Below are 27,956 nucleotides of genomic sequence, written 5' to 3' on the forward strand. Positions count from 1 at the left end.
ACAGATAGATAAGGTAAAATAGTTACGGTCTTCAAAAACTTCAGAGACTTACAGAATATGGCATTTTAAAATGTTTTTATTATTTTAAGGATTGTTTGACAATAAGAGAGGTTAACTCCTGGCAATACCCAGCCCAGCACAAAGATGATGAGGAGCATTGAAGAACCTTCTTGTAGAGATGGCTTTGAGTGTGGCAAAACAGCCATTGGACAAAAATGTCCTCGTTTCTCCCACAGACAAAATTCTGCCTAAAATGGGCAGGCTTGAATGCAGGCCAAGTAGAAAGCCAAGCTCTGCCAAGACAGGGTAAGCAAGTCCTCAATGGTTCCTGCCTCACAAATATGTCTGTCAGATATACTGGACCAAAAGGCTAAAGATGATGCTCCAGTGTTATAGAGCTTTGGGTGACCTGTCAGGCAGTAAACTGTCTCTGTCGTTTTTTCACTTTAGAAGATGCTAACGTGCACTTGCTGTTACTCAGGTAATTAAATTTAGTCCTTCTCAAGTCTCTGATGAGGTTGAAGACCAGATAGTTTTAAAACTAAACTTAGTTGCTTAAGAATTAAGGAGATACTTTTAGGTTGATTGATTTAAGCTTTGATATATATTGGTTTAGTTAAACACTTCAGACTCACAAAGATAAAATAAATAATATTTCTTCAAGGTTGCCAAATATATTTTGATTAGATAATATGTGTATAAATCTTACCTATTGTTTTTTAATGTGTTTATTTTATCTTATTTATTATTTATACAATATTCTGCCTGCATGTACACCTGCAGGCCAGATGAGGGCATCCTATCACATTATAGATGGTTGTGAGCCACCATGTGGTTGCTGGGAATTGAGCTCAGGACCTCTAGAAGAGTAGTCAGTGCTCTTAACCTCTGAGCCATCTCTCTAGCCCTTACCTATTGGTTTTTATAATTTTTCATAATTGTACTTACTATATATAAAAAGAATGGCCTTTTTATTTAGGCAAAAAAGGGGGATTGATAGCAGATGGTCTGATGTATTTTGATGCTAATTAATAAAAAGCCATCCCACCTGGGCAGGGTAACTAAGATAGGTGTGGCTAAGGTTCCCCAGCATAGAGAGACAGGAATCCTGAGAAGAAAATCCTGCGTCCCCTAACTCTTCCCTTTCAGTTTGCCTCCTTCTATGGCTGTCTCTGGTACCCCTGTACAGAGCCCTCCCTCGCTCTCCAATCGCAGCATCCATAGATTTACTATTCACCTCCCCGTGGGCTGATGGTCCTGAAAAGAATGGGCCAGATCTGTACTGTTAGTGTTGTCAGCCCAACACAGGAGGGACTGCCTCCATCAGACTGGCTTCTAGGCAACTCTGTGGGATAGTTTCCTGATTGATGATTGATGCGGGAGGGACTGGCTCACCGAGCTAACACAAAATCTCCTAAAGCTATGCAGCATACAGAATCCATCCAATTAACGCTTGCTGAAGACAATTCTTAAAGTCACTATGCATGGTAGGGAAGGAGGAATTTGTGTTTCCATTTTACACATGGAAAAACTAAGGCCCGGGTAACAGGAAGCCTCGACTGACAGCTGAGGCTTTTACTACCACACTGTCTATGTCAACACCCCCCACCCCACCCCAAGATCAGAGGCAGCCCACATTGCAGCCAGAACGAGAGAACACAGCTTATTGCTTAGTTTCCTTCCTGACTTTGTATGGCATTTCAACACGTCAATCATCCACGGAAAGTCCAAAGGTGAGAACTGCGCCGTCACTTTGTCACCCTGCATGGTGTAATTTGCCCAGTGATGGTCACATTCTGTGGGGTGTGAGCTGAGCCTTCTGCTCCATGATTTAAGTTCACCCAGACCCCCAGAGGCCATCTTGGCCACTGTGGTCACCCCCTAGCTACAGCCCACCTGCCCCTGGTCGAATGAGGCACCGTTGGAGAGCCCCTCAATTTCTAGTGACCGCAGGAAACTCAGGCCTCTACATCCTGTTTGACACTGAGCCCTTCTCCCGCGGGGACAGAGAGGCACAGGGGTTAACGAGATCCTCGAAGGGATCAGCTGTGCAGTCTGAGCACCCAGTGGCTCTCCAGGGCGGCCAGAGCCAAGGAGAAAGAGTAGAAAGCCTTTGAATAGCAGAAGGGTCCCACTCCACCATCTCCCTCAGCCCAGAGACCTAATTAGTCCCCACAAATGTCTCCAAATGACAGCAGGAAACATGTGAACCCAAAAGTCCGTCACGTCCCAACTTTGACAAAACACAATGCCACCTCAGGGAAAGGGAGCCAGCCAACTCTGATGGCCTCACAGACCATGATGTCAGATCTAAGAATAGGGTCTCTCATGATACTCCCTGTGTCTGGGGAGGGTTCTGGGGCATGGCAGCCAGGCATGGTAGGAAGAAAAGTGGAGGTCAGACTCTGGGCTTGCATTAGGCAGCTGGACCAACTGAGAAATGGCAGCAACCAAGCTCAAAGTAGGACAGCTTCCAAATGAGAGTCAGAAACGCTGCCTGCTAGCAGGAGAGATCAATTCAGACCTCAAAGAAAAGACATCACTAGCCTATCCCAGAGGGAACAATCTGACCTCAGAGAAAAGACATCACTAGTCTACCCCAGCACCTCTTGGGGCTGGTCTGGCCTCTGCTGGGTTTCAAAACAAACCTTGTGCCAGAACTCTTAAAGGATCCTATTATAGAAAAAGAAAAATCCCAGCGAAGCATGAAGTAAGGGGGAAAACAATCTCCCAGCTCGCAGCAGCTGCTTATAAACTGTTCTCAGCCAAATGAGTCACACACAGGCAAACCACAGAGCTTCAGCCCCAAACGGGATGCAGAGGATGGACAAGGACAAACCATGACCTCACCATAGGTCCAGCAGCTTGGGGCCAGAAGACGCGCCACACAGTTCAAGCTTTCAGATTTGTGGGGTGTCTGCGCATGCGTGATACGGTTGCTGACTTGCCTCGGTTGGATCCGTTTGTGGGCCCGGCACGTCCATGCCGCATTTTCTTGGGTTGCTAATTGGTGCAGGAGGTCCCAGCCCATTGTGAGCGGTACATCCCTAAGCAGGCAGGCCTGGGCTGTACAGGAAAGGTAGCTAAGCAAGCCAGAGGGAGCAAGCCAGTGAGCAGCGGTCCTCTGTGTACTCCTGTCTTGAATTCCTTCAGCAACAGGCTGTAACCTGCATAGGGATATGAACCCTTTCCTCTCCTAACTGGGTTTTGATTACGGTGTTTATGACAGCAATAGAAAGTAAACTAACACATATGATGAGATGTTTTGGGGACGTGACTGAGGCACAAGTTAAATGCTTTACACCTCCTTCATGGTCTTCTAGTGCAATTGTACAGTGTGGGCTACCTATCACAAGGGGTCAGGAATTTTCCCACAGTGGCATCATGTTGGTACTCAAAATCTTTTAAGATTTTGGACTTGGGACTTTTACATTAGAGGTGATTGCTGTGTAAGTGACCCACTGTCCTGCCTGGTCTTATGTCAATGTCAACTTCTTTTTTTCTTCATAAAGCCTCTGTGACGTTTTAACTATTTATTTAACTATCTCTGGTGCTGGAAACAAAGATGATCTTCTATGCGTGTGCGCGCACCTAAGTGCAGTTGCCCTTGGAATCCAGAAGAGGGCACTGTGTCCCCCTGGATCTGCAACTAGTGGTGGTCCTGAGCATCCATGTAGGTGCTGAGGATCAAACTCAGGTCCTCTGGGAGAGTAACAAGTGCTCTTAGCCACTGAGCCATCTCTCCAGTCCCAAACAATGTTTTTTCTATCTATTCCTTCATGACAAAGCTCTTTGGCAGGGTTTAAAAGGAGAAAGGCAAGGATCATCACAGTAGGACTATAAGTTTGTTTCAGTAAAGCTTTGCTTCTCGCCTCCGTTTCTGACCATTGTCATTGTGTGGGTAGAAACTGCAACTCCTCGGTGAAGCTCTGAGAGAGCCTGTTCCGTGTGGGGCCCTGCTTCTAACCCAAGCGCCGGAGAAGGCAGCCCAGCTCGTCCCGGGCTGCCTGCCAGTACCGGCTCTGCTGCACAGCATTTCTAGGTTATTTTGTTCTTGTCAGCAGTCGAAAACTGTGCATTTGGCTGGTGAGACGGCCAGGGGTACTAGGATGATAAACTGATCGCCAGCGGGAGAGCCATTCCCTAACACGCGCCGGCGAGGTCCCCACCCTCCAGCCCATCACGCGTCAGCTCCCACTCAACGGGACGGGTTCCGTGTGGCGGTGGGGGGTGGGGCGGCTGCCTTTGACGTCGATGACGAGAACTCAGTCGGCTCAGGACCTAGGTACTTAACACACACTCCTGCGCTGCCGTATTTTGAGTCTTCTAGCCTACCAAGAGGCTCAGGCACACGCCTTCATTCTCAAAACACGGCTCGGAAACAGGAGAATGAATAAGCAGGCTGCAGAATAGACATTTGTGTCTAAACCCGCATTGCTTCCGTACCCAGCGTCTGACTGAAACATACTTGTACAGTACTTAACTTCACTATTTCTTTTAGTTTTTCATATGTAGCTACACAGCATTCCTTGCACAAAACCCTTGGTACCCGCAGAGATTGACTCTAAGGTCTCTGAAGATGCCAACTCCATTCGTGGCCCTGTCTCCCACACACAGGCGCGGCTTCCACACAGAGCTTGTACTTTCTACCCAAGCACTTGACGTTGTCGCCAACTGATGTACACGCCTAAGGCAGTGCGAGTCTGTGTCAACAGTTGTCTATGGGGTGATGACGAGAAGGGGAGTCTGTTCAGGTTCAGGACAGACACTGTTTTTTTTTTAATACATTTTATTTAAATTTTAATTTATGTGCCTTGGTGTAGGGGTGTCAGATCTTGGAGTTACAGACAGTTGTGAGCTACCATGTGGTTGCTGGGAATTGAACCCGGGTCCTTAGGAAGAGCAGGCAGTGCTCTTAACCACTGAGCCATCTCTCCAGCCCCAGACACTGTTTTATAGGAACCTCTGACACGTGAATGTCTGAATCTGCATCAAATTCATGGATACAGAGGGTGACGTGTATGTACAACTCTTTATATAAAACTAATTTCATCTGATAAAATCTTTTGTAGTTTGTGCAGGTGTGTGTGTGTGTGCATGTTCACCCATGTGGGCATACATGCATATGTGTGGATGTGTGCTCATGGGCGTAGAGGCCTCAGGTGGAAGCCATGTTCTCCTCTGTCGCTCTCTACCTTCCACATAGCTTGCTATTCTGGCTGCAGAGGCAGCTTGGCCCAGGGTACCACCCTCCCCTCTCACCCTGAGATCACAGTAGGGCCAGCATGCCCGATTGGCTGTCCTGGGGTTCTAAACTCTGGTCCTCAAATATTTTTCCTGTGGAGTCATTGTCTCTCCAGCCCCATAAAGCCAGCTTTAACCAAATTAGTATAATGTCTTTACTGCTGGACCCTTGCAGCCTGCGTTCATCTTTCTCTCAACACTTAAGCATCCAGTGAAGAAAAATCCTAGTCAGATTTTGAGGGGGGTGGAATTGTTTCGGTTTTTTTTTTTTTTTTTAATGTGAGAGTCATCAAAGCCATTTTCAGAAATCCATGCCTGACAGCATCTCCCAAATCTGTACTAGGCTGGTTTCTTCAGGGATAAGTCAGTTAATTCTTATAGGTGGCACATAAAACTCCTGCCCTGTTGTCTCTTAAGAAGAATACAAATTATGGGGTATTTTATGATCCCTGAAATAACAACCTCGAGAACAGGGAGAGGGTAAAATGTTGAATGTACCAGGCTGTTTGAAGACCTAACGGATACTCATTTTGATTCAGGCAGCAATTGGGGTGGATGCAGGGGGTAGCGTGAGCAAGGATCTCAGGGGATAGATAGTTCCAGACAGTTCCTGCCACCTGACAGGCGGGTTTTCATACCACTGTAACACACATCATGATTCAAAAGTAAAAACATATGGATTTTCTTTTGCATTAAATTTGAAAACGCAGTGTCCATTTTGGAGAGAGAGAGGCTTACAAATGGCGAGCATCTTTTGGTCCACTCTCACGCTTCCCAGCCCTGAAGCCATGCTACTGCCAGTTGCTGATGTGCGCAGTGCGCCTGCGCAGATGTCGAGGCAGACGCTGGGAACGAACGCAGACCAGCTTCCTCTACGTCTGCTTTTACACAGGAAATAACAAAATAAGAGCAGTAGAGTGGGGCTTGCCTTGTAAGGCACGCCTTACATCCACATGCCATGAGCTTTACTTTTTTTTTTTTTTTTTTAATCATAATTTAACAGTCCTCTGGATCATTAGGGACATTCCACTAGTCTGCGGTGACTCTCTCTAAACAATTGTTAGTGGTTGTGAGGGTGTGACCGATGAGTACAGAATAAATCTCCCCGGGGGGGAGAAAAGCTCAGTTAAAGGTGACACGCCTTTTAAAATCGTGTTAAGTTTTGCCACCGTCCCCTTGATAAAAATCACAGCAGCACAGTTTTCTTTTCTTTTCTTTTCTTTTTTTTTAATGCTTGTCAGAAACAAAAACTGGGAGAAGACTCTGACGCCCTGCCTGTGTGCTGTCAATTTCCCGCGACATGACTTACAGAGCCGGCGTGTATGGAAAGCGGCTCTGAACACATGCGTGCTCGTTCTACTAATGGTTTTATTACAGCCTTCTCGCAGATTCTAACTTCTGTGGAGACACTGTTGAGATTATTTCTGCCTCACTTTGATCTCTGCTGCCAGGGTGACTGAGGAGAGAGGCTGGAGGATGGAAGTGACTGCGTTGATGCCCACGAGGGCCCCCCCCCCCTGGGGATCGCGGCATCCTCACTTCATAGGGAGATGGAAGCCTTTCTTGGGGCCCAGGGACTGTGGCTTAATTATCTTTCCTTTTGTTCTTCTTCCTTTTGAGTCTTTGCTCTCCCCCCCCCCCCTTTGGAAAGAGGTGATCTATTTGCATCTTTGAATTTCCCACTTTAGCTTCTGCGCTTCAAAACCACAAGCGGACAGTTTTTAAAGTCTCCTGATAAATACCTTAACAGTAAAGAGAAAGTAGCAAAATTACACATACTCACTTAGAGAGTCTATGCTGGCCTCAGACTCACAGAATTCTACCTGCCTGTGCCTCCCAAGTGCTGAGATTAAAGGTGGGTACCACCATGCCGGTCACCCTGCTTACATAACCATAGACATTTATGAAAGACTATGCACTCATAGACCGTGTATGTATATATATATTTTTTCATTTTCAAGGAAATGTGCTACTTGGAAATTCTTGGACAGGAGTATTTATGGGATTAAGGATTTTCTTCCTGAGTATTACTGAACAATCTTGCTTAAGTATTGCCCTGGTTTATGAATCCGACCTGTGTGTACTAGACCACATAGGTTGGCCGTCACCAACACTCTGTGACAGCCATACTTTTTATTTTCCATCAATTTAATAACATGGGAAAATATGTCGTACTGTATCAATGATGGTGGTAGAAATACCCTGTTTTTTGGGCATGGTCTTCCCTTTTGCCATGAATGTTCATTTCTCGCCTTTTGTCTACAGAATGTGCTTTCTTTAGCTGGTTTGTGTGTGTGTGCATGCATGAGAGTGTGTGTGTGTGTGCGTGCGTGTGCATTTGTGTGTGTAAAACCAAGGGGAACCCCAGGTGTCATTCCTTAGAAAGCCATGCTGCTTTTTGAGGCAGGGTCTCTCACTGGGCTGGAGAACACTGAGTAGACTGCAGGCTGGACCACAAGTCCTGGGGATCAGCCTGTCAGCCTCCCCATCCTTGGACTGCAAGAGGACCACATACCTGGCTTTTAATTATGTGTGTTTTTTTTATTGATTTGTAAGAGCTCTTTACTTGAGAGATATGATTGATTTTATTGACTCGACTGGGCCAGAGGATGGCCCAGATGTTTCTGAGAAAGTGTTTTTAGAGGAGGTAAGTATTAAGATCTCTAGATGGAGTAACTGCCTTCCCCGTGTGGACAGACACCACCCAAGTCCTCTGGGGGCCTGGGTGAGAACAGGAGGTGGAGGTTTAATGGGGTCCTCACGTGATTACTTGAACAAGGACTTTACGTCTCCTGACACCCAGAACTGGACAGGCATCTCCCCTGGCTTTCCAGTTCTTGGGTCTTCAAGCCATAGCTTGCTGATGCTGGTGGGAAGTGGTAGGGTCTCTCAGCCTGTAACTGTGTCAACAGACGCCTTTGAACAATATTATATATATATACATACACATATCCTACAGTGTTGACTTTTCTAGAGAGCTCTTGCTTATAAATGACTGTGGTCATGAATATGATCAGCTTCCTAAGACTCCTGGGAGGAGCTGTCTAGATTAGGCTAACTGAGCTGGAGGGTCTTGCCCACTGTGGGCAGCTCCATCCTGTTCGCTGGGATGGTTATGAATGAGAAAGCGAGCTGAGCAGCGGCATTCATCTCTCTGGGCCTCTCTAGTGTGAGCAGACACAGCGTCGTCTGCCACCCCAGGTTCCTGATACCAGGACTGATTTGCCATGCTACCTTTGTACCCGTGAACTGTAACCCCAAACCCTTCTTCCTTCGCCTCTCCTGTCAGAGTGTGTCGTCGCAGAAACAGAAAAGTACCTAGGACACGAGGGACAGCGACCACTGTCTATAAAGGTTACAGGCAAGTCCTACTTTATCATCTGAGTTCTATACCCTACCTTAGCAGTTTTAATTTTTTTGTTTGGACTGAAGAGATGAAAAAAAATTCCCATTTAAAAAATGTTTTTCTTTATGAATTTCGGTGTTGGTGGGGGTGAATTTTCTCTTTGTTAAGATCACATTGACACCTATATTTGCCTTCTGTGCTGTTTCTGTTTTGAGTTTATACTTACACCCTTCTTTTCTACTATGAGACATAAGAGATTGAGCCCAAGGTTCAATCAAATTGTACCATCTAATTAAGTATCATTTGAAAGTTTCTAAACCACATCAAAGCATCACATCAAGAATGTACCCAAATAGCAGGGGCTGGAGGCATGGCTCAGTGGTTAATGGAACCTGCCGTTCCGGTTCCGGCACCACAGCTGACAGCTGTCTGTAACTCTACTCTGGGGGGAATCTGACACCCTCTTCTGGCCTCTGCAGGTACTGCATGTGCATGGTGCGCTTACACCACATACAAACACTCATACACATAATCTAGAGATAAATGTTAAAAGAATGTATCCAAACATGTGTCATACTTGCTTCCAAATTATGAAATATGTAACATTGTATCTGTAACCAAAAGCCATTTATTACTTTGGAGTACAGCAACAAAACAGGCTGTAAAAATCAAAACAACCTTATAAACCATCTATCAGAGGATGCTATACAAATGTGTATGTATGAATATATTTGTAACACACACACACAGTATAGGTTATTTCCCCAAGGACCATGATAAACAAAACAACATGATATTAAATTCAACACGATTTAAAACAATGCAATCAAAATACAAAGTAGACGTGAGCTACCGGAGGCTGCTAAACATGGCATCACATAGAAGTTTTTTTTTTTTAAATAAGAAGAACACACTTAAACAATGTTAAAATCATAGTGAATACCCAAGTCATCATGAAGGTTGGTTTTTAAGTTGTTACTTAAATTTTTACAGTTTATGTGTCGGGGTGTTCTGCCTGCATGCATATCTGTGTATTACATGAATGCAGAAGAGGGCATCAGATACCCTGGATCTAAATTACAGGTGGTTGTGAGCTGGGTGCTGGGAATTGAACCTGTGTCCTCTGGAAGAGCAGCAATTGTTTTTAACCCCTGAGCCATCTCTCCACACCCCACAGTTGTTTCTTTCTATCAGCAAACTTCTGCACTGCACTATATGCACACACAACCTGAGCAGAGAGACGTATTGTGCTTTACAGAGTGTTTCCGGCCCTGTGCAGTGGTACAGGACCACCTCAGCTGCTGCAGTTCATCAACAGCAGAATGTGGCTATGTGATATTATAAAGGGAGCTAAAGTTTTCTTTAGTAGAAAATGAAATGTTGGTGTTTGGCATGTGCAGCTATTCTTTTGTTTCGTTTTGTTTTGTTTTTGAGACATGCCTAGGCTCTGTGTAGCCCTGGCTGTCCTGGACTCACTTTGCAGACCAGGCTGGTCTTGAACTCACGAAGGTCCACCTGCCTCTGCCTCCCTGGTGCTGGGACTAGAGTCATGCACCACATGCCCAGCTGCTATTCATGTTATTGATGGTATCGTCTGCATAGAGAACATAATGTCCATCTCCTCCAAGTGTGATTTTTAAACAGACAGGAAATATAAGTGCCTTTCCTTATAGTTTCTGAACAGAACCATGAATAAAGAAAAGTCTAGAACCTCCCAAGAACCTCCATCAGAGAAAGGAATCACAGGACCAGAGACCTTAGATCTACAAAGCCACTTGAGGAGGACACTGAGTATCCATGGGACTTATCTGATTTATTGGGAGGCAGATAGGCCAGGACCTGGATGACGGATACCCCTAGCCATCATTCTGCCTGCCTCACTGGCTCTCTTGAGTCTTACCACTACCACCAAAATACCTGCCTGAGTATTCTACCACGAGTCCCTTGTAGTGTGATTTACCAGGGGTCCCTTGCAGCATGGTTTACTAGGAGTCCCTTGCAGTGTGACTTACCAGGAGTCCCTTGCATTGTGATTTACCAGCGGTCCCTTGCAGCATGACTTACCAGGAGTCCCTTGCAGCATGATTGTCCAGGAGTCCCTTGCAGTGTGACTTACCAGGAGTCCCCTGCAGTGTGACTTACTAGGAGTCCCTTGCAGTGTGACTTACCAGGAGTCCCCTGCAGTGTGACTTACCAGGGGTCCCTTGCAACATGATTGACCAGGAGTCCCTTGCAGTGTGACTTACCAGGAGTTCCCTGCAGTGTGACTTACCAGGAATCCCCTGCAGTGTAACTTACCAGGAGTCCCCTGCAGCATGATTGACCAGGAGTCCCTTGCAGTGTGACTTACCAAGAGTCCCCTGCAGTGTGACTTAGGCTTTGGATGAGGGAACATCAACAAAGCCTTGCTGGTGTGAACTGTGGGACTGGTCCCTCTGCTCCTTCACGTAGCCATTCCTTGACTTTACACCCATGAACTCCTCTACATGCGGGGTCCATTTCCTTGCTAATCACGCAGACACCCCCATCCCTTGCTCTTCCTGACATTACTCACAGGGAATCTCAGCTCACAGAGAGGTCCACGTATGTTTGGGGCAGCCGAACTTGGCTTCGTATAGATACTCAGCAAAGAGAATATAACGTCAGTTTATGGTGTAGGGGCCCCAACAAAGGTTATGCTTCATCTGGTGGCTCAGGATATCATGACATGATAGATTTTCCTGCAGTAAATCCCAAGCATCGGGCCCACGCCTAACTCAGGTGGGGATGGTGGTCAGTCTGCTCACCCAGCCTGCTTCAGTCTGTTCCCCTTAAATGCGGGCACCTGGATGGTATCTACGTTATACGCCCTCACACTGTCTATGATAGCAAGCCAGAGCTTCCAGAAGAGCCGCACAGCTGGGGGCACATGAAGGACACTAGCCAGGCTGTGAAGTGTGCCCAACAAGCTTGTAAATGACTCTCCAAAGAAAACTTAAGGTCCCTGGAGCAGCAGGCAGACGCCAGAAGGCAAGTACGCCATTTCTACTTCTCACACACTTTCAGGGCTGCTGTGAGGTGCACACAAACAAGCACCTGCATGAAGGATGGCTGCCCCCGACCTCCTGCCTAATTGGCTGTTTGCCCCCATGGAACCCACTGTGACAGGGTCTGCCCAGGCTCGTTTGCTTTCGTTAGCAAGCCTCACTAGAGGCAACAGATGTCTACCCCGTCATCACCACCATTAGAAACATCCCTCATGATTGACAGCGCCTGGGGTGTGTTACCATTTTTCACTGTCTAATCAAAGAGGTCAGAAAAGAAGGGTGTTGGCAGCTCACGGCTGCAGCTGTCTGGCCTGCCACCTCCCTGCCACGCACAGGCTCAAAAACACAGTGCCAAGGAAAGGACCTGGATATCTCTTGGCTGTCTGTTGCAGGGGTTGTGGGGCAGCTGCTTTCCACTGGGAATCCATTCCAAGATCCAGCAGTGCCAGTGTCTGCACAGTGCATGTGTAGAATGCTCACCTCTCCTCTGGGTCCACAGCAGCACCAGTGTCTGCACAGCGCCAATGTCTGCACAGTGCATGTGTAGAATGCACACCTATCCTCCAGGACTCAGCAGTGCCAGTGTCTTCACAGCACACGTGTAGAACACCCACCTATCCTCTGGGTCCACAGCAGCACCAGTGTCTGCACAGCATGTGTGAAGAATGCTCATGCATCACCTCTGGATTGTTGATGCTTATTTTTTAAACTCTATTTTATTTGGGGGTATTGATGCCTCTACCTCCCTTCTACCAACCCCTTAACCCTGGGTAAGAGAAAGGAGGTTAGTGGGGAGAGGGGGCACAGACCCCTTTACTTCTCCCAGCTGTTTAGGGTCAATGAGTTCTTTTGGGGCAACACCAGTCACCATCAACAGTGAACGAAGCAAGCAAGTCTCCTCTGAGTCTCTGTGTTGAAACGTTTCTCTCTGTCAGCCACACAGGTCTCTGGTCTCTCCAAACTGCGACACACCTCAGGCCACACTGAACGCCACACTTTCTCTCTCCGGACTCTCCTGTTTATCCCCCTAAGAGTCCTAGACCAAAGTCTCTCTCCATACTGCAGGAGGCAGGCTGTTACCAGCCGGCAAAGGCCACGCCCAACATGAGATAATTATCAGCTACGGGCATACGAAAGCCCAAACTAAAATCCTACACTTGGGATTAAAACAAAAACATATTTACATAACATAACTGAGTTTTCAAAGAAACCAAAACTTCCATTACACTAGATTACTTGCAGTACCCAATGCCACATAAGAGTTCTGAAAAAAAAATGCCGCTTTAAGGTGATGTTTAAGACATAGCGCTCAATGCAAACACAGCCCCTGAGTATTTTTGGTGTAGGGTTGCGTGGAACTTCAACTACAATCCTGTAGCTACAGAGGGATGACTATATTTGGGCAATAACAAAGGGGGTTGGGAGAGCAAAGACCTCACCTCAGCTTCAGGCTAGCCTGTGGTAAGTGTGTATGTCTATGTATGTACCAAGCAGCAGTGAGACTGAAGACCACCACATACCTGCTGCCCGGCTCAGTAGCTGACCCCAGACATCAAAGAGAGCGAGTGGAGAAAGTGCTGGCACATGCGACAAGACCATGGCAGTTAATGAGAAAAGCTGGGCCATACGGCCCTGGGGCTCTGAGCTGTAGGTGGTCCCCCCATTAGCACATACTTGAAGTAGGAGGAACAAGAGTTCTTAGTCAGACCAAGTCTCCACAGAGGCCAGACATAGCCATGCATTGTAACGTTGCACTGTGCACTGACAAATACATGAGAAAAAGATGGCACAGCATTTCAGCCTTTGAGTGGGATGTCCGCTGGCAGGGAAGAAAGGCAAAGCAACCAGGCACAAGGAGGAAATGCTTTCCCAAGGAACAGAAGTGGGAGCGAGGGAACTGCTCAGAGCGTTCTGAAAGCAGTCACCCTACTTAGTAATCCAGTGATGCTCCATTTAGAAGAATCAGAACAAAGATTTAGGGGTTCTCCCAAACAAGCAAAGTCCCAATATCTTAGCTAAACTATGGGGGCTTTGGTTCTCACTAGGTCTTCAGGGGAAGAACCAGATGTTTACATCAGAATTAGGACACCCCAGAGCTTACTTAACATGTGGAGAGAAAAAACAACAAACAAACAAACAAACAAAAAAACGATGCATAGTGAGGGTACCTAACCCCGCTGTAGTGGTTTGCTTGCCTTCCCGTGTCTTCTTGTTGCCTTGACAGGTGTTGAGGTGCCTGATAAGTCAGTATCCGGGGTGAGCCCCACCCAGCTGTGAGGACCCACAGAGGCAGTTATGGAAAATCATCTCAACAGGTATGGCTTAGCGTTCTCCAAGGTAAACTAGAGCTCCACGCTCCTATGTCATCCATCAACACAGGACAAGCTGGGTAGTAACCCTAGAACGCCTGTTTGGTCAGCTGAGAGGCTCTGACACATCTCCATGACCAGGAATAGAATAAATACTTCCCACCCCATCCCACCGTGCCCCACCTCACTCCATTCCCCCCACTCTGCCCCCCCCCACCCCCACTCTGCCCCACCCCACCCCACCCCCACACCATCCCAGTCTGGTTTCTGTGGCTGTAATAAACCACGGCTAAAAGCAACCTGCTTCTAAAGAAGAGAGTTTATCTGGCCTACATGTCCTGCCCATAGCTGACCACTGAGGGAAATCAAGGCAGAAACTCAAGCCAGGACCCAGGCAGGAGCCAGGGAAGAGCACTGTTCACTGCCTGGCTCCCCATGGCTTGCTCAGCTGTTTTATGCAGCCCAGAAGCACTTGCCCACCTCCCATAGCGGGCTGAGCCCTCCTTCATCCATCACTAATTTAAAATGTCTTGCCTACAGGCCAATCTTATGAAGACATTCTCTCAACAGAGATTTCCTCTTCCCAGATGACTCGGCCCTTTATACTTCTTCTGTGCTCTGGAATCGTTGGGAGGGGATGTGGAGCTGTACGAAGAACCAGTGGCTTCACCCGTGTGCGAGTCCAGGGGCCTGAGTTGGGGTCTCAGCCCCACGAGGGGCTTTGCTCATGGGTTCAGGAGTTCAAATCTATGCACGTAGGAACATGCAGGACAACCAGGAAACAGGAAGTGAAGGGGGAGGGTCGGAATATCCCTTCTAAGGACACATCCCCAAAGACCTAACTTCCTCCCACTGGGTCTCACCTCTCAATAGCAGCAGAGGCCAGCGGCCAAGCTTTAAAGACAAGGTCTCTAGTGAAGACGTAACCAAACTACGAGGGCATCTGAGTCCACGGAAGACGTTAAATGACTCTAAAACATCACCCCTCTGGTTTCAGGGGTGTCGTGCCCGTGAGAGGAGCACGAGGTACAGTTTCCATACCCCCCTGGTACCTTTCCTTCATGAGTTATCTCGACTTTATAAAGACGAAAGCACTTTTGACAGACAACGGGATCCCTGAACGATGTCCCAGACTGTGCGAGTCAGGAGGATAACTGCTACTTTCGTGGTGCAGAAGCCAGTTTCCCATATACGCCATGCTTCATCATATGCAGAAAAGTCACGTTCCTCTTTGTAAATGTGGAGGGAGAAAGAGGAAGGAGGCGAATGTGTGCGGATCACTGAGCAAATCACCAGCAAGGCTCGGGGGAAAATGTCCATATTTCTTTTGTTGTTGCTGCTGCTCATCTCCTGATTGCAGCCCCTTCCCTTGTCACCTCCCCGTCTTTTCCTTAGGAAGAAGAACACTTCAAATTATATCATCACCGATCCCAAGGAACCAGATACCCAAGTCTATCAGTGACGTTTGCTTGACTTCACCATTTCCACAGAAAATTACAAGTGCATTTTGAATTTTGTTCTAAGTCCTCTTTTCTTCTCCCAACCAAACTGGATTCAGATACTCAAGGAAATAGCAGAGCACTGGAAATCGGAGCCCAGCAAAATGCGAGGCCGTAAAAGCCACTCACGTAGTGTGAGAGCAAACACCCGCCCTGTCGCCGGAAGACACTGAAAAGCCACAGAAATAAAGCCAGCGCCAACTCTCGGGTCTATTTTGAGCAGAGGGTTTAAATGCCACCAGATTGGACTAAGGTTAGCTTTCATAAATACATTTCTTTAAAAGAGAACCTAATTGAATGTATTTCCTTACACTCTACAAAGACTTGGCACAGACTTCTCCTGCTTCTCCTTGCTTTTATTTCTTTATATATCAAAATGACATATAAATATAGAGACCCAGAGTAAGAGAATCCCATGAAAATCAACTTCAAGCCTCATAAATGCTATGTCCTAATTTTTATTAAAATTTTATTTTTTGTGCGTGGTTGTTTTGCGTGTGTGTGTGTGTGTGTGTGTGTGTGTGTGTGTGTGTGTGTGAGACACATGCACAGCTGGTGATGGTGACAGTAGAGGCAGGTGAGGTGTTGGGTCCCCTGGAGCTGGAGTTACAGATAGTTGAGAGCTGATACAGAGTTGTGGGTACTGGGAATCAAACTGGGTCCTCTGCGAGAGCAGCCAGTGCTTTAACCACTGAGCCACCTATCCAGCCCCTAAGTCTTAATTTAACACTCAGAGATGTTGATGAATATGCATAGGTAATTACAAAATGTCTGAACCGGAACGAGTGTCAACTCTCCAACTTCAGTCTTATCATAACCATGACCAGAAGCTATAAAGACCGCTCCCCAGCCCGCAATGAATGCTGTTCATCTAACGGCCGTTTTCCCAGCTGGCCTTTTGAACCTTCAACACTGAACGTTATTGCGCATGGTTGACAGATGGAAATGGCCTAAGAAAAAGTAATTATTCCTGCACAAAGCTTTGCCCTAAACACTTCCAGTTACTGCTCCTCTCATCCCTATGGATGGTTTTAAACCTAGATCAGTTATTATTATTTATACTACTTTATCGTGAACACACCGAAGTCACAGATCACGTCAATGCAGAGGTGATGCGTAAATCCTACTGTCTCTAGAGTGCACACCTACAACCATCATGCTGACGTCACTCTTCAAACCGAAGAGAACAAAGTTTCACTGCCACAGGGCAGCCAGGCTCTGGGGCTCTAACTCAAGCTATGGTGTGGACAGCTAAGCCCTTTGTGTCGTGTTGGGATGTGCTGAGCGGTGGAGGAAATCAGCCAGATGCAATAGTCACCTCACAGGACAGCTATGTGCCAAAATGCCACGTTGTATATGTGTGCTTGTTTTCTTTTGTCAGCCTGAGCCAAGCTGGTCATTTGGGAAGAGGGGACCTCAGATGGGGAACTGCCCTCATTGGGTTGGCCTATGGGGCATCTTCTTAATCAGTGACTGGTGTGGGAGGGTCCAGCACATGTGGGCGGGGCCAAGCCTGAGCACGTGGTCCTGGGTCTTATAAGGAAGCAGGCTGAGCAAGCCATGGGGAGCCAGGCAGTAGGGCGGTGCTTCTCAGCTCCTGCCTCGAGGTTCCTGCCTTAGCTTCTTACCTCAGTTCCCCTTCATGGTGGACTGTGACCTGGAACGTGCAATAAACACTCTCCTTCCGGTGGTGTTTTGTCATAGCAACAGTAAGCAGACTAGAAAAAAGTTGATACCATGCTTTTTGTTACGTTATAACAAATCAGCAAACCAGAGGAGAGGGTCAAAGGTGTCTGAAAGGTGAAGAGATGGAATAAAGCAAAACGAACTCAATGCTGCTTTTGTAGACTTTTCTCTCATAATACTTTGGGCGTTGTTTTGTCTTATTCATCTTTTGCGTGTGTATTATGATTTCCAATTTTGTGATCGCTTGGAGGGCTGTGTGAGTTTTTTCTTTTATTATTCTGTTTGTTTCTTTTTTTCTGTTTGCCTGTTATGTGAAGAGAGAGAGAGCGCTGAGTTGAGCGAATGGAGAAGATTTGGAAGGAGTTGGGGTAGAGAAAGCCATGGTCAGAACACACTGGGGAGAGGTGGGGAGGGGGTGAGAGAGAGAGAGCGAGAGAGAGAGAGGGAGAGAGATAGACAGAGATTGAGAGAGAGGGTGGGGAGACAGAGAGAGACACACAGACAGACAGAGACAGAGAGATTGAGGGAAGGAGGGAGAGAGAGAGAGAGAGAGAGAGAGAGAGAGAGAGAGAGAGAGAGAGAGAGAGATTGGTGATTCCTAGAGCAGGCGGCTGGCAGGAAGCAGGGGAGCATTAATGGTTTGCTGGGTTTCTTTGGGGGAGAAATAATGGAGATGTTCTGAGACATATAAGGCAGTGGTGTTGCACAACCTTATAAATATATCCAAAACCCACTGAATTGTAGGCTTTAAATGAGCGAATTACATGGTGCGTGGATTACGTCTCCATAAAGCTGTTATTTTAATAAGAAAAAAAAAGATATAAAAGCCAGTGACGGAGATGGTAGGATTTTAATCTCTCACAGAAAATTTAAAACACACATCAAAGAGATGTAAGTCGCATGGCAACCCCCACGGCACTGTCCTCTAGTTTTAATGGCTTTCAAAAGTTTGCCAATCATGTTTTTCATCTATCATTCTCATCTTCCTCTTCCTCCCCTATGTTGCTTTTTACCTGTACTATTTTACACTAAAACAGAATGTTGTCATAATTGAAAACATCTGATACAGAGCAATCACCACCAAAACGGAACCCGGTTGCATGGCACTAGCCTGGAAGTTTCCTGCCGGAAGCCAGGTCTGCCCACGCCCAGCCCTCCTGTGCCTCGGCCACCAGTGTGTCACAGGCTATGCAAGCTTCATCATCACCCTCTCTCTCCAGTCCCCAGGAGGGAGAGGACCCCTGGGGTCCACATCAGAGTGACCTAAACTTGAAGGGCATGGGGGGTGGGGTGCCAAAACAGTGTGGATGAAGCAGAAGGGGGGAAGCTGATCTTTTGTGGACAGCCACCAAAAACCATGGCTGTTCTGGCAGCATTCTTTTTACTATAAACAAAAGCTCCTGTAGCAACTGCAAACAGACAACTTTTTGAAAACCAAAACCAACCAACCAACCAAACAAAGCCCCCACAAGCTCATGCTCAGCTCCCGTCTCCGGGTGCAGGTGCTTTGTGTCCAGATCCCGAGGAATGAACACAGACATCAATAAGGTTTAATCTCAGAGGGGAAATGGCTCCTAGCGAACCTGACCTCCCAGGTCACCCTTGGCTCTTTTTTCCATGAATAAAAAATGACTCCCTCTTTGCCAGGGGAACATGAGACAGGCTGAGGGCTGTTACTGTAGGAGTTATTTAAAACACTTCATGTCAGCTCTGGCATCCTTTAAAATGCGCGTCGGATGCGGATAATCAAATGAACGACGTATGTAAATGCATTTTTATAGCACTCAGGAGCGCACTGCTGGGTTCACGTGGCAGAAATCTTTCACATTAACCTTCATTTTCATTGATTAACCTTCCAGAGAGACTGGTGATTTTCTACTTCAAAGTATCCCCGGAACCCAGATCCTAGTCAATAATTAAAAGGATGTGTGCTCATCTCAGGAAATAAAACTCAATCACTTTGTGGGTTCTATCTCATCTTTCCAGATCAAGTTGTCTAAGATTGGAAACCCTGACACTCTCTCCTAGGTGGTCTCAGGATCACAGGGCGGATTCTTTTAAGATTTATTATTTTCTTATTTGTGTGTGTGTGTGTGTGTGTGTGTGTGTGTGTGCGCGCACCAAGATATGTGGTACCCACAGGGGCCACAGAAGGAGAAAAAGAAGAAGAAGAGGAGGAGGAAGGGGGGGAGAAGAATTAGAAAAGAAGAAGGAGGAGGAGGAGGAGGAGCAAGAAGAAGAGGAGAAGAGGCACCAGAACACCTGAATCTGAAATTATAGGTGGCTATAAGCTGCCCAGTGTGGGTTCTGGGAACTGAGCCTGGTTCCACTGAAAGGGTCTTAGCCCCCATAACTGAGGAAAAGGATAGTGTTAAATACCCTGTTTTTCTTTGGTGGATTATCAAAGAACAGTGACAAGGTGATAGATTAAAGTAGTAGATCCACATTCTTGCCTAATAAGGAAACAGTACACAGGGTCCCTAGCCACCTGTGCTTGCTGCCAGCCCCCCAGCAGAGCACAGGTGTCCCCTCCACCCGTCCTCAGCTCCCTTGCCCCACTCACGGGTGACCGGCCTGCTCTGCTCCGGCTGCATGCTGTCCAGGGATTGGGTGCTGGGCACCGCGGAGACGCTGGAACTCCTCACAAAGCCGAAGGCCGCCAGCTTGGCTGCTGGGAGACGTGAGTAGCCAGGAGGACGGAGCCCAGATTTTGGTAGACTGGACTTTGCAGAACTTGAGTTGGGGGCTTTCTTGAGGTCTGTTGAAATGAATCAAAATCAAAAGAAAAGAAAAAATTCTCAGTGGCCAGCAAGATGGAGACTGTCACAGAGTGAGTCTTCTGTCATAAACAGACTGACCCTGCAGGGTCTGATTCTGCACACTAGTAAACCAGTCTTTCTTTCTTTCTTTCTTTCTTTTTTTTTTTTTTTTTTTTTTTTTTTGGTTTTTCGAGACAGGGTTTCTCTATGTAGCCTTGGCTGTCCTGGACTCGCTTTGTAGACCAGGCTGGCCTCGAACTCACAGCAATCCACCTGCCTCTGCCTCCCGAGTGCTGGGATTAAAGGCGTGCGCCACCATGCCCGGCCAGTCTTTTTTTAAGATGATTTTTTTAAAAAAAATGATAAAGTCAAATAACTTCACAAAATCATACTGAAAAACAATAGAGTAACAAGGACTCAGATGTTGTTCTTCTAACTCTAAATTCTGATTATCATTATTATTTTTGTTTTTGTTTTTCTAGACAGGGTTTCTCTGTGTAGCCCTGGCTGTCCTGGACTCTCTTTGTAGATAGAACAGGCTGGCCTTGAACTCACAATGATCCACCTGCTTCTGCCTCCCAAGTGTTGGAATTACAGGTGTGCACCATCAAGCCTGGCTTTAAATTCTGATTTTTTTTTTATAGCTATATAATAACCAAGATAAATAGCCTTTATCATACCAGCATAACAAGCTATTCAAGAAACACCATCTATTGCCAACCAGTTAGAGTCTGGTAACGTTTCAGGAAGATGTTCCATAATGCAGGACGTATTCGTGTAATGGAAACTGAGAAACACGTGGACATCTTACTAATACCAACAGCTGCTTGTTTGAACATACATGTCTGCGACCATTTCGATGACCCTCCCATGCCTGCTTTGTATTGTGACAGTAATTTAGTTCCATAAACATTTACTGAGAACGACGTGAGACACAGACTATAATAAAATAGCAAACTGGCAGCAGGTGCTTCTGAGGACCCAGGAGGGAAAGCCAGGGCAGCCACTGCCTCGGGGGATGCTCACAGTCTGAGTAGTGGCAGAATGGGGGACACACACATGACCTAAACCGTGGGAGATGCGGAATGGAAACGGAGTACTGATTGATGCAAGTTTTTCTTCAACTTGTGAGGACAAGATACAGTGTAAAACTTAACCACGTGATTAACAGCATAGAAATGTGCTCTGTGAAGTGTCTCTTCTGCTAACCCTCTTGCTTTGAGGTGGGGTCCGCCAGACTGGAATTCCCCAATGGCTGAGTGGGCCAAGCTCTCACCTTAGCCTGAGATCAACAGCGTCTCCTTGTAAAGCAGGACGCTGTAACTCACGGTCAGCATCCACTGTGTCGTCTGGTCGGTACTCGACACGGTCTTAGGGGTTCTTTGTTTTCTCATCGCTAGTTTTAGTGTCATTCCAAGCTTCAGATTTGTTCCTAAGGTATGCACCCAGCCAGGGGGTGTAAGGATGACGGAGTGTCACACTATGGAGCCTGCGCCTCCGCAGTTACACTACACTTTCAGGAATATGTACTTCAAGGAACAGAAAGAGTGTGTGTGGGACAAAAGATGCCTAGCATTATGGTGGCAAGGACACAGTAGGAAAATTCTGCTGGGCGCTGGACACTTCAAGATTCTCTGCAAGCTACCCTCTTAGAGAGCTCACAGCAAGCGCCATGGCATTATAGCCCGAAACCTGGCAAGCGCAATACCAGGCTACAGAGAAGAAACTTTGACACAGGGTTGTGCAGTATGCGTCACGGTGGACGCCTGGTTCAAACCAGGGAGCTGTCATTTGACCTTTCTCTCCAGGCTTAACATGCTCACCACGTCACCACTGAAAAGTGGGGCTTGGTAGCCACGAAGGAAGGGAGGGTCACATGGTTCCCACTTGGAATTCTAGCCATTACTCTCGCCCCAATCCACAGATGCGCGTGATCTCGGGAGATGCTAAAGGACAAAGGAAGCAGAAGGCTAACAAAAAGGGGGCCTTCCTAGAGCAGCATCCGTCCGTGACAGGCAGGCAGTGGTGGCACTTTGTGGTGATGTACCTACGTACAGTCTCTCAACTCCTCCCTCCCTCGCCTCCCAGCTCACCAAGCTGAGCTGTGGGGGTGCCCTGTGCTGTGGTGGCCCTGTCAGGATCGAGTGGGCAGGCGTTCATCCACATCTCTCTAGGAGCAGTTATGACAATGAAGAATCTACAGAGGCGTGTGGATGCTCCAAGGATGGCAGCACGGGTGAAGGACCAGCATCCACAACGGGACTCCTGAAGGACTGCACGGGGCTGTGACCCACCGCGAAGATCTTAAGACGAGAGCCGAACCCTGGAAGACCTCGTCCATGGGACTCAGAAAATCATGTCAATGACCCACAAAGTGTGATTTCATGAAACTGAAAAGCTTCTCCATAGCCAACAGCTAAGCGGGCAAAGGCACAGCCTCGGGAATGGGAGAAAGCCTTTGCTAGCTACACATCCGGGAAGATTACATCTACAATACACAAAGAACTCAAGATCTCAACACGGAGTCAAACTACTCAACTCATAAATGCTAACAAAAAGAGTGGTTTTCAAAGGACGAGATGAGAAATTTTCATCAGTCCCCTCCCCTCAGGGTTCAGGGAGTTTTGCGGAGGAGGAAAGATCGAAGGACAGAGGGGACAGAAGGCACCAAGGAAACAGTATCTTCCAGACACTACAGAGGACGGACACACAGAGACCATGGCAGTGTGCACAGGACCTGTCTAGGTTCAAGCCAGATGGGATCCCCAGGGCTGGGAGGGGAAGTGGACACGAGTCCTGACCCCAACCAAGAATATGTCTCCAAGTGACAACGACTTACAAAGGAAAAATTAACTTCTCCGATGGAGTCTTACCAGGTACATAAACCCCACTTAAGGATGTGCCCTATGCACAACAGTACCTGGTCAAGACAAAACTAACTTAATGGTGTTTTTGTAGACTTTCTGTCTCACTTTGCTTTGTCTGGGATATGTGTGTGTGTGTGTGTGTGTGTGTGTGTGTGTGTGTGTGTGTGTGTCTGTGTGTCTGTGTGTCTGTGTGTCTGTGTGTATACATTCTGAAAAATGTTGTTTTCAATAAAAGACACACAGACACACAGACACACAGACCACATACACACACGTACACACGCACTTTCCTGTTAATAAATGCAGTGTTTCTGCAACCATTTGCCGTGAGTGCAGAGAAGGAGGCTCTAGTCTCCAAGAAGCCTTTAAAAGTAGTCATATTCTAGGACGTCTTGGATGATTAACTCACTTCAGAGCATTTTCATTTGGTGAATGCCCGAGCCGCTGCAGCGGATATGGAGCTGCTTGTATCGGCAGCTTATAAAACAAACATATCAAAGGTGGATTAGAAAGAAGAGTGCATGGTTAACAGGACAAGTAACAAAGACCTCTCACTTGGCTCCGCCACACCATGGCCACTGGGTACGTATCCAGGGCTCCAGGTTAGCAGGTCACAGAGACAGCAGCCCGCCAAGGCACACTGTTGTGTCATTCGTAACAGCTGTGTGGAACCATGCCAGGTGCCTAACTACAGAGGACACACACACACACATACATACACACCACACACACACACACACACACACACACACACACACTAGAACCTTGTCAACCATAAAGAGTGACAAACGCATGCTATTTTCAGGAAAATGAATGTAACTAGATATAATCATATTAAATGCAAGGAGCAAGCCTCGGCGGGGGGAGGGGGGTGGGGGGAGGGAGAAATCAAATATTGTAAGTCTTCTCTCATTTTCTGCAGATGCCCTACTTAGTTTTGTTGTCGGCTTGAGAGACCTGGGAGGAGGGAAGCTCAATTGAAGAATTGTTTTCATCAGTTGTAAATTATACCTCAGTAAAGCTATTCTGTTCCATCCCAAGCCTAGGAATGTACGGGGGTGGGGGGGCACATCAAAGTATATTAGAGGAACATGTCATAACAAAAACCCAATGTTATGCATAATTGATGCCTGCTAATAAGAATAGTGAATAACTGGGATCATAATTTGTAATTCTAGTTAATCAGAAGACTTAAGATAGAATCATGATATATCAGTATCTTTCCAATATTTTCTGGGGGACAGAGTCTTACTGTCGAAGCTCTGGTCAGCCTGGAAGTCCATATGTAGACCAGGCTGGCCTCAAACTCAGAGATCTGCCTACCTCAGCCTCCCCAGTGCTTCTATACCACGCTAACATCCTTACTATTACAGGGTCTGTGCTGGGGCTGGAGAGATGGCTCCCCTACTAAGTTAAGCACCCGCTGCTCTAGCAGAGGACCCACATTAGGTCCCCGGGCCCCACATGGTAGCCCAGGACTATCTGTAACCCCAGTTCCAGGGCTCTGGCACCTTTTTCTGGGCCCTGATGGCAATGAATGCACATGGTGCACAGACATATATATGCAGGCCAAAGACTCATGCACACAAAATTAGAAGTAAAATGTTTTTGTTTCATATTTGAGATAGTAATATTATCTCTCTCTTCCCTTTTAACCTTTCGAACCCTCCCATTTACCCTTCCTTGCTTTCTTCCAAATTCATGGCCTCTTTTTTGTTAATTGCTGATATACCATATATTTGTATAGAATAATAATTATTATATTTATTATTATTATTATTATTATTATTATTATTATTATTACTATTACTATTACTACTACTACTACTACTACTACTACTACTACTACTACTACTACTACTACTATTGATAACCAATTGGCTTGCTCGTCCCTGGGGAAGGCCATTTCTCCTGCTGTGAGCATTCCTTAGTTGCCTGTACTTCTTCCTATAGAGTTGAGGCCCTTATCAATATTAGCGCATCCACCGGCTGTTTCTGTCCTTGCTCAGTTCATGTTTGGCAGTCATGTTGGTGAGAGCTCACGAGTGCAGCGTCTGACATTCCTAGGAGCCGCAGTCTCACAGCAAACTCCCTGATCCTCTGGCTCTCAGGATCTCTCCGCCCCCTTCCGCAGTTATATCTGAGCCTTGCTATCCCTCGGTACTGCGCTCCACAACGCTGCACGCTGATTGGCTGTGGTTTTCTGTACCGGTCTCTGTATGTTGCAAAGAGCCTCTGATGAGGGAGATCATTTGCCGTTTGTCCTTCTTAGTCTGGATTACCTCGCTCAAAACAATCTTTTCTAGTTCTGTTCAAAATAGGTAAAATCTGTAAAAGGTCTGCGCTGGCTGGAGAATTTGATCTGTCATTGTGTGTCCTCTACAAAAGCACTTCCAGCAGAGGGGTGGGACAAATGTTCAGTACTACATTTCAAAGTCCCTTCCACGAGAGCGCAAACATGATGGGAAAGCTAATTAAAATAAGTTCAAAGGCAATAAACATTTTTTTAAACCCCGGGATCAAATGACCAAGCCTCATGCAAGGGAGCTGAACTGACCTCATTTATTTTAATCAAAGCTCGATTTTCTGACAAGCTTTTTCCAGAAAGCAAAAGAAAAGAAAAAAATTCCTGCTCGAACAACAAAAGAGATTTTCCTGTCTGCTGAAAGCTGCAAGACCTGCAGCTATTTCAAAGTAGTGTTATTTTTCCTTTGAAAAATAAATTCCTTGAAGAAAGCAAAATTTCCCATTTAAATGAATCATATTTTATTTGTTTGGGCCTTTTTCCTTTTTGTATAGATTTTCTTTTAAATTGGGTCTCTGGGATACTAAACAAAATCTCAATCAAGTAGAATAAGATATTTTCTTTGTGAATCAACACTGTATTGATAAAGTCCCACCCGTCATTGTCCAACTGTCATGCATTCCGGACAGTGAAATTGATTTAGGAAATAAATTTTCATTAATCCAATCCAGTGTGAACTGGACGAAGAGAGAAGGAAGCTGCTCTTCCTTCACACACGAGGGGGCTCCTTGCCTCCTCGCAAGGGTGTGAGCCTGGGTTTGAGGCCCCAACCTCATAAACCAGACACACATGGATCTCAACACTCAGAGGTGGCGTAAGGCTAAGCGGAGAGACCCTGCCACAAAAGCAAAAAGCGAAAACCTGGAAATAGTAGAAAGACTGCTCGACAGGATTAGTGTGTCCCGTGGCAGTGGGGGGGGGGGGGAGGGGGGCGGGGATCAGAAAAAGCAGCTGAGTGTAATCTAAGCAGGATTGATCTCTGCATATATGGAAATGTTACCACGAAATCCCCCAGGGTTTATAATTAATATGCATCAATAGTTATAACAAAAGTAGAAATGCTGACCGTAAGAAGGTCCACAGGGAAGGTGCCAGAGAGATGGCTCAGTGGATAAAAGAGCTTGCATGAGGAGCTTCACACGCCTGTCCCATCCCTGCGAACCTACATACAAACCCGGACACGGCGGTGCCCTGCACTTCTGTGCCAAGCTGAGAGGTGGAAATGGGAGACTGGCCGGAAGTCTGCGTGCTGTACATCATCAGCGCAGCAGAAAGAACGGAGACCCCGGTCTCAGCAGGCGGGAAGGGACAGACTCCGACTTTCGCACGCAGGCGCATGCGTGGGAGCGTACAGCAAGTTCACTAAAGATTAGCGGGCGTTTCGTGTGCGATGAACAAAATGGAAAGAAATCAGTGTCGTATCTGCCTTGCCAGAACTGTAGCTAAACTCACAGGAGATTTTGATTTTGATTTGGTTTTTGAGAACATGTTCTCAATATGAAGGCCAAGTTGGCCTGGAACTCAATATGTAGACCAGGTTGACGGCAAACTCGACACTCTGCCTACCTCTGTCTCCTGAATGCTGACATTAATGGTGTGCACCACCCACACACCTACAAGTAGGTATTTTAATGCTGTACCTAACACAGACACTGGGAAAGCACGCGATCATCAGCGATTACTTGGGATTTTTATTTCAAAAACTATTTTTCCTTATAATTTTGTATTTGGAGTCTTTATAGCATATTTATGTAATTTGAGCCAAATTATTCTTTTATTTTTCTTTCCTTCCCAGTTACTTTTATGAGCACTGGTTTTTTTTTTTTCTCTCTTTGTTCACAGACACTTTGCTATGCTCACGTCAGCGAGGTCTCTGCACCTTGCCTGACAACAAGTGCACACGGCAGCTGTTTTTAACCACGCTTCCATCTTGCTGAGACCACGCTTCCATCTGTTAACAAAACTTTGGTCTTAAGGTGGCATCTCTTCCCAGGAAAGTCGGGACATAGACAAAGCAAGGAAAGCAGCTTGCTGCAGGGCTATGGCCGTAGGTTCAACACGACTGAACTCAAGGCCCCACCCAGCACCTCAGTTTCTTCACAGGACAGAGTAAGGATAAAGCCGCTGTAGTAGTTACTTTCCTGTCACCGTGGCCAAAGCCACTTACAGATGGAAGCTTTATCCATGGCTCCAAAGGGACGAGAGCCTGACATGATGATGGGCAGGCGTGGTGGCTGGGTGGAGCAAGGAGCTGAAAGGTCACATCATGAACCATAAGCAAGAAACAGAGCACAAACCGGACGGGGGGCATGGCTCTGAACTCTCAAAGCTCACCCCCAGTGCTGTGCCTCCTACAGCGAAGGGGAAGCACCTAAAACTGAGCAGCCAACCAGGGACCAAGTGTTCAGACACACACGCCCGGAGGGACTACTCTCTCCAGCCCGCCCCCCCCCTTCCTTACTACCCTGGAAGAGAAACAGTGTATCGGCTAACATAATAAACACCAGTGCACAGTTACAAGCTTGCTGTTTCCCCCCCCTGCCATCTATGCCACACTTACTGAAATATCAAAGAGCATCTCTTTAACAAAAGAAAAGAAAGAAAAACAAAAAACAAAAAACAAAAACAAAAAAAAAAAACAGGACACGGACCAAGGTGCAGAAGGACCAGTTTCCAAGATGACTCTGGAGCAAGCCCGCCAGTGAACCAGGATGCAGCTCTGTGGACGTGGTAGCAAGTGACTTCTAAGTAGAGGTCATGAGTGACATTGCATGTTCATTCTTTTGCTCTCAGATTGCTACCTCAAGGAGGTACTATTTATTTTATTAGTACTGGGAGATGGGAACAGTATAAGTTTTTGTTTCGTTTTGCTTAAGATTTATTTATTATTGTGTATACAGTGCTCTGCCTGCATG

General features: G+C 46.6%; 1 protein-coding gene across 2 annotated transcripts in view; it reads right to left on the bottom strand.

Annotated features, from left to right (window-relative positions):
* MTUS2 (microtubule associated scaffold protein 2) overlaps nucleotides 1–27,956 on the bottom strand; it is a 250,065-nt gene that overhangs the window by 200,524 nt on the left and 21,585 nt on the right. For both annotated transcript variants that reach the window (XR_014775270.1, XM_084760994.1), the window contains exon 3: nucleotides 19,674–19,868. Coding sequence is in view for 1 of the 2 variants with exons in the window: in XM_084760994.1 (XP_084617120.1) it covers nucleotides 19,674–19,868 (195 nt within the window). In the remaining variant the exon portion in view is untranslated. The remainder of the gene's footprint in view (nucleotides 1–19,673; nucleotides 19,869–27,956) is intronic.

Source organism: Acomys minous, assembly GCF_964271855.1.
Source record: "Acomys minous genome assembly, chromosome: 16".
NCBI lineage: Eukaryota > Metazoa > Chordata > Mammalia > Rodentia > Muridae > Acomys > Acomys minous.